At 41.6% G+C, this 7,549-nt stretch overlaps 2 protein-coding genes across 2 annotated transcripts; both read left to right on the forward strand.

Annotated features, from left to right (window-relative positions):
• Positions 1-3,126: 3,126 nt before the first annotated feature.
• Positions 3,127-4,319, forward strand: LOC117833522 (HVA22-like protein e). The gene is made up of 4 exons (XM_034713054.2): positions 3,127-3,324; positions 3,478-3,627; positions 3,755-3,995; positions 4,117-4,319. Exons 1-4 carry the CDS (start codon positions 3,278-3,280, stop codon positions 4,132-4,134), a joined length of 456 nt encoding a protein of 151 aa, XP_034568945.1. The 5' UTR covers positions 3,127-3,277; the 3' UTR covers positions 4,135-4,319.
• Positions 4,320-4,448: 129 nt separating this feature from the next.
• LOC117834044 (HVA22-like protein d) lies at positions 4,449-7,162 on the forward strand. Its single transcript, XM_072295789.1, has 2 exons — positions 4,449-5,951; positions 6,119-7,162. Exons 1-2 carry the CDS (start codon positions 5,848-5,850, stop codon positions 6,378-6,380), a joined length of 366 nt encoding a protein of 121 aa, XP_072151890.1. The 5' UTR covers positions 4,449-5,847; the 3' UTR covers positions 6,381-7,162.
• The last annotated feature ends 387 nt before the right edge of the window (positions 7,163-7,549 follow it).

Consider the following 7,549-nt stretch of genomic DNA (forward strand, 5'->3'; position numbering starts at 1 on the left):
TTGGTAGTGTCTGATGCTGCAACTATTGGTCGGTCTTTTCTTTTAGGAGTCGACGTGTCCACCAGTCCATGGCTTTGAAAGCTGAGGGTGCAAGCATCAGTGACGATGGTGGTGTTACTTATATTTGACAGCGAAAGAAAGCCCGCTATTTCAGGCTGTGACACCTGCTGGCCCGTGTTTTATCCTGCCGTAACAGAGGTTGCAAACAAGTCACCCGTCACCGGCTGCGTGGCCACCGTTTCTGCAGCGCGTGATCACCATTGCTATCAACAACGCTTTTTAGTGGCAGTGCTCCAACGGAGCAGAGAAGACACGAGTCTAGTGCCCCCTCAACGTTTGCTCACTCGGTTCGATAAAACCAAGGCGCTTTATTTTTCGCGGCCTCTGAAATTAGCCTTTAACTTTTATTTGCTCACCAGATATACCATTCATAGCAACAAAAGCACCGTTAAGATATCACAAAGAATAGTTTGAAATATGAAATTATGAATGCAGCTGTAATTTGACGCACAAATAAACGAAAATTTTGATCCAATGTTGATCAGAATACAAAGTATGACTTTCTCAAAAAAGACAAAAAAGAAAGAGTAGAGCTTGTATTTTTTTTAGCAGTAAAAGCTTTTATTTGCCTATATATTAGGCCCAATCCCTCAACTATGTGCAGACGTGTAGCGCAGTGGTGCTTCTCCGGTGGGGAACGCACCCACCCAAGTTCGATCTCCAGCGGGGACGGATCGCGGTGTTGCACCGGGATTTATTTCATAATGGTAATTGTGATGTGCCCGTTCGACTTCGTCGATATCCGGAGGACATTGTATGTGTAGTTCGTAGGTTTAACATGCGAGTATGGGTGTGCGTGTGTGGGTGTTGTGTGTACACTGTATCATGTGTTAGAAAAAAAAACCCTTTAACTATGTGTGGGTTGGGTGGTCGCCCCATGTGGATATAGAGCCTTGTTAATTTTTTTTTTTCGGTTAGCCTCGACAAAAATGTAAGTAATCTCCCACTTTCATTGGACAAATTGCATTCAAGGAGTAAGCAATCAGCAACACCTTTTCATAAAAAAAACTTTCTCAGGTCCAGTGTGATGTCCCGGCGCCACCGATGGATAGGTTCCTCAGCGCCGGCCGGGCAGACGCCGCGTGGGCACCGCGTGGGCGGCGCTCGCGACGCCGTGCGGACCTGCCGCGCCGCGCCGACCTGACGCTCTCTTTCATGCCCCTGTCCATGTCACCCGGTCGACAGGTTCCCCCGCGGAGCCCGAGGCCCGGTGGCGGTGCGCCCTGCTCCGGCGCCGGCTCCGACGTGTCGCGCGCTGCCAGGCACGCTCACGTGGGACCACGCCGCCCCCGCTTTGTGCCTGCCGGCGTGCTTCCGGTTTGAAAGCGCCTCGGTGATGATGGTCATCATCAGGTGTAGAATATTCAATCCACTCACTCCACCAGGGGAAGGGTCCACAGCGGACACGTGCCAGCGTCCTAGCACGAGTGAGGGCCGGTTCCATCATCTCTTGTCCTATCACTCGCGATCCGATTCTGAATCACGACCATCATGTTATATCATGATATAGTACGGTATTTTGGAAACGTAAAACAGGCGTTTTTAACCTCACCTTTGCTAATTTTGCTTTACTCTTAAATTGACCAATCTAATTCCTCAAATTTTATTTCAGATCAAATTTTCCCTCAACTTACGAATAAGTTGATCGGATCTTCCAAGTTTCGTTTTTATTCTGATCCCTCAAATATCATTTTTTATTCATATCAGTTGTCCTCAACACCACCTTTTTCATAATCAGTTGGTATTATATTCCAATATATAAAGTGCACTAATTTATTTTTAACCATCTTGTCTATTAGTTATCATAACCAATTCTTATACCCGTATGTCGTGTGCTTAACTCAATCTTTCTTATGCGCAACAGGTACTATTGGGTCACTACTTTTGACAAACTGTTTAGAAGTATACATACATATAAAAAGTATATGAATATAAATAAGATATTCAAATATAAAAAAGTTTTGAGCTCTCGAGCGATGGGTCTGATCCAAAAATTCAAGCTGAGGGATTAGATTGGTCAGTTGAAAATTGAGGGACAAGTCTAACCAAAAGCAAAACTTGAGGGATTAGATTGGCCAATTTGAAAATGGAGGGATGAAATTGGCCGTTGAATCAAAGTAAAGGGACGAAGATGGCTATTTTGCCTTTTGGAAAATGGTGGATGTATATTCAGATTATAAACACTATTTAATCAAAATTTTAAAGGTCAAAATGCATGTTTCTAAATTTTATTAATATTCATAATTTTTTTTGTCTCCACTTTTTTTTTGCCAATCTTCGCTCAAGATAGCTGTTATATTTATTTAATTTATTACTAATCATGACTTTGAATTGTTTAGAGGTTAAATTTATCCATATGACTATATGTGGGACGGCAGTGTGTAAAGAGCAAATAAACATAAAATCAAACTGATAAAACCATAAACAGAACTTCATACATAAATCTCAACTTTGAATGTTGCTAGAGTTCACTACAGAATTTGCGTTTGCATCGTGTAGCAGCGAAAGTTTGATTTCATGAATTCTTGACTGCAAGTCAGTCTAAGGAGTACGAGAACAATAAAATTCCCACTATAGATTCCCACTTTTTTTTTCTCTATCCTAATTATTGTTACTGTGCCTACGTTTGTACCTCTAATTTGTACCACAACCAGCATAGGACCACCATTTCGCCTGTAACCCAGCATGTCATTTTCTACAGGGTTCCGTTCCCTCTAGACTCTAGTGAAGCTCAGCTTGTAAAGTTAATCGTAATCCCATGTATTCGATCAATTTTAAATCATGAGAACCCACATGCAGATGCAGATGCAGTTCCCATTTTTTTTCTTCATCGTCCCAACACCAAGTTGCCTCTGGCATTTGACCTCACTGCCCTGTCCTAGATCTCTCATCAATCCAAGGCCTTTAAACAACTCCCAGATTCAACAAAGTACCTGACTTGGCCGGTGCTGTACCATGTCGCCACGTGTGCACCTCCCCCCTTCCACATCAAATCGAGACAAAAAACAAAACGCCTCCCCAAGTGTCCTCTGTCCCTGTCACACTCTGCCTTCCTATATAATTAACCTCAGCGTCCCCTTCCCTGAAAACATCACCCAAATCCAAAGCAAGCAAAGACACATTTCATTTGGCTCACTCGCTCATTCATCTAGGTCCCAGTGTTTGTTGCAAGCGACAGCACAACCAGGTCACCAAGCTGAGAAGAAGCTTGTAGAAGATGGGCAAGCTCTGGACGATCCTCACTCACCTCCACTCCCTTGCAGGGTATGCGCAGAACTTCAGTTGAGATCAATCAATCTCTGGTTGCTTCCTTTTTTTTTCAGCTCTTGAATCTTTTTTATTCTTCTCTCTTTTAGCTCTAAGTTCAGCTCAGATCAGGTGTACGAACTTATCTTCTGATTTTTTGGATTCTTGCAGGCCAACGGTGATGCTCCTGTACCCCCTGTATGCGTCGGTGCAGGCGATGGAGAGCCCGTCGAAGCTGGACGACGAGCAGTGGCTCGCCTACTGGATCCTCTACTCCTTCATCACGCTCATGGAGATGGTCCTCGAGTCCCTCATCTACTGGTACGTTCTGACTAATGATGATTTCATCCATCATCTTGGCCTAATCTTCTCGTTGTTCTCCTTTTCCTGGCTACCAGTTCTTGTAACAAATAACTAATCTGAAGATTTGGTTGGAACTGATTTTCAGGATCCCGATTTGGTACGAGCTGAAGCTGCTGTTCATCGCGTGGCTGGTGCTCCCCAACTTCAGGGGCGCGGCCTTCATCTACGACAAGTTCGTCAGGGAGCAGCTCCGGAAGCACGGCCTCACCGCCGGCGGCGGCTCCAGCGGCAAGAGCAAGAAGGATGACAAGTCGTCGCCATCCTCTTCTCCAAAGGACAAGGAGAAGCCCAAGAGCAAGTTCCTCGCCTTCGTCACCCCCAAGAAGGTAACTTGAGATTATCATGAGATTCAGTTTTTTACACAGTTGCAGTTCGCAGTCTTTTAGGATTTCAGGTTTTTTTTCTTGGCTGAAGATGTGGCTGATGTGTTCTGCTTGAATGTTTCAGGACCATGAAGCTTACTGAGGCAGGGTGGAGTGACATCATCCCTGCAGCTTTGTCGAGGCAGAGCCTGTAGTGTTCTAGTGTTCCGTTTATGTTTTTGCTCATGCCCTTCACTTCAAATAGAGCTGTTTGATGTATATGGCGATCCTGTATGTGCGAACATCAGCAGAGATATTGAATGGAGACGAGAGCAAACTTTCCGTGTCGATCGTGTGAATGGATAGAGTCCAACACATCAAATCTTCGAAATCTAATTAGGAAGATTAAACATTAGGAGGACGAGTTAATTATAAATATGAGTTAATTATAAAATTAATTTTGGGATGTTGGGTTAAAATTTAGTCGATGCCATATCAAATCTCGAGGGCTAATTAGGGATTAAATATATTTTAATTATAAAACTAATTATAAGATGGAGACTAATTCGTGAGATGTAGACCTATAAAACTAATTATAAGATGGAGACTAATTCGTGAGATGGAGAGCGATTTGTCTCTTAATTATATAGATGGAGACTAATTCGTCAGATGGAGGCTAATTCACCAGATTCGTCAGATGGTGAGATGTAGACCTATAAAACTAATTATAAGATGGAGACTAATTCGTGAGATGGAGAGCGATTTGTCTCTTAATTATATAGATGGAGACTAATTCGTCAGATGGAGGCTAATTCACGAGATTCGTCAGATGGAGGCTAATTCACGAGATAAATCTATTAAGTCTAATTAATTTATGATTATTACATATAGCATTGCATTGTCAAATCATAGACTAATTAGGTTAATAGATTCATCTCCTGTATCTGCATCTCATGAATTAGCCTCCGTCTTTGTAATTACTTTATATTTAATTAACTATTAATTAGTATCCACATTGGATTGGATGCGACAGTAACAAATTTGTGACATGAACAAACTTTAGTATGGGAAGCGGGACCTAGATCTGACAAAAAGTCAAGATGCAATGTTCTGGGACAGGCTTTTTAGTGTGAATAATCTCTGTGCTTTCTTGTTCTCTGAAAACAGCCGCCGCTGTGCTTTATTGTTTCCCTAAAGGCCTATTTGGATGGGCTGAATTCCAGCCCAATCCACGTGGACGGGCCTGAAATTCCTACCATTCCTGCTGCTGGATGAGCGAATATTTTGCTGTTGTGCAACATAAAAGTTTACCAGCTGCCATTGTAAGTCTTGGCAGTGTGTCCTTTCTACCCTTTATTTGCAGCTATCCTTGGATGTTTCACCAGTCATATAGACATAGTGCACATCTCTGTCGACAGACATCCTAAAGCTCACTCGGCCGGCAAATGGAGACATCAACCTTTTCCCCTGTGTAAACATCATCAACCAAACAAGACACATAGGTCACGCCGTCCATAAACCACAGGCTTGAATAAGGTAGGGGAACAGCAAAACTGTTAGCATAACTGCAAATGGGTAAGCTTTGGACGATCCTATCTCACCTTCACTCCTTAGCAGGGTATGTGGTGTGCAGTTTCACGTATGGAATCACACCGATGATCGATTTGGTCATTTTCTTTTTGTTTCTGCTATTCAGTTCATAATTTCTTTTCTCGCCTTTCAATGTTACTGCAGGCCTACTGTCACTCTACTTTATCCCTTGTAAGTTCAGAAGCGTTTCTAATTTTTGGTCGGTAAAATTTCTCATAATTCGGTTGGTGTCTAGAAATTTATAGATCCACTTTGGTATGGTTTCAGATACGCGTCAGTGCAGGCGATGGAGAGCTCGTCGAAGCTCGACGACGAGCAGTGGCTGGCCTACTGGATCCTTTACTCATTCATCACGCTCATGGAGATGGTCTTGCAGTCCCTAATCTACTGGTAAAATTTGTATGCTGGTCACCTTCGATTCTGCAATTGTTCACAGTTTCAGACACGCAGAACCGCAAATAAATTGTTCAGTCAGAGGATTCAGTTTTTTGTGCGCAAAATTGACCATCTGAATATCCGGTTAGACTTACTCTTGGGATAATCTCCGTGAATTCCAGGATTCCTATCTTGTATGAGCTGAAGCTGCTGTTCATGGCCTGGTTGGTGCTCCCAAACTTCAGGGGAGCTGCATTTATCTATAACATGTTTGTGAGAGAGCAAGTGAAGAAGCATAATGGCATACTGGCTGCAACTGATGCTGATGGCGTTAGCAACAACGTCAGTGCTGACAAGGACAAGATCACTTTGATTTCTCCGAAAGAGAAAAAAGCCAAGAGGAGGCTACTTTCCATGGTCATTCCCAAGAAGCTCAGGTTTTGATCAATCTGCAGTTGCTAAAGAAAATTTTGGTCCATTTATGTTTCATACTATTTTTGAGAAATTATGGTGATTGAGTTATTTAATACTTATAGTAGTACTGTTTTTACTGTTTAGTTTTAAAGTTTCTTTGTACACGAAGTCTGCATCATTAAGTATAACCATTGTGTGTTTTGTAATTTTGTAAATCAGTTTACAACTTTTCTCTCGATAATTATTAATTAACCTTTTCTTTTGCAAAAAAGCTCTTCAAAATTAATTTAGATACGTTGATGTACAAGTGGGTTAACAACCTGAAGCACCACAGAGTAAACGATAGATTGTGAAGCCGCCTGTTCCGTCATCTGCTGGACTGCTTAAAGGATTTTGGGAAATCCTATCCATCTTCTAGCCCAATAACTGGCCCACAACAGCCCAACAAACTATCTCAATATTTTTTAAATTAAAGAGTTGGTCATGTAAAAAAAATATTGAGCAAAAATGTTGGTGAGTGCAAAAAAATTTTGGTGAGTGCAGAAAAATGTTGGTGAATGCAAATAGTGCATGTAAAAAATTTGAGCAATAATGTTGGTGAATGTAAAAAAGTTAACGAAAAATGTTGGTCAATGTCAAAAAATGTTGATAATAATTAAGTCAAATTTTTTTAAAAAATATTGATGAATGTCAATATTAAATGTTAAAAAATATTGTACGTATAGGTTTTAAAGATAAGAATTTTTCAATAGTTATTTTTTCAGCTCATAACAAAACAGCCCACCTTGTATGGGCCATGCATGGGACGAACAGGCCGCTAAAGTTAGGTAACATGCTACTATTGTATTTTATATCACTCGTGTAGCTAGTTTTGGGAACTCCAAACAAAAATGAAAGAAACACATTCTTAACAGAACCGAATAATTTGTGCTAGTGGCGTTAACACTCGAATTGGTTGACGGCCCAGGCTTCATGCTAGGCTGTAAACGAGCTGAGCTCGAGCGAGCTCATCGCTTCAAGCTTAAGCTTGTTAGAGCATCAAGCTGAGCCTCAAAATCATTTGAGCTTAAAGCTTCATTTATGATTCGAGCTGATCTCAAGCCGAACTTATATAGCGAGTCAACCACGAGTAATTCACGAGCTTTGAGATTTATATCATTCGTAAACTTAGTTCAGCAAAGTCTATATAGTAATTGAAT

Source organism: Setaria viridis, chromosome 8 (assembly GCF_005286985.2).
Source record: "Setaria viridis chromosome 8, Setaria_viridis_v4.0, whole genome shotgun sequence".
Lineage (NCBI taxonomy): Eukaryota > Viridiplantae > Streptophyta > Magnoliopsida > Poales > Poaceae > Setaria > Setaria viridis.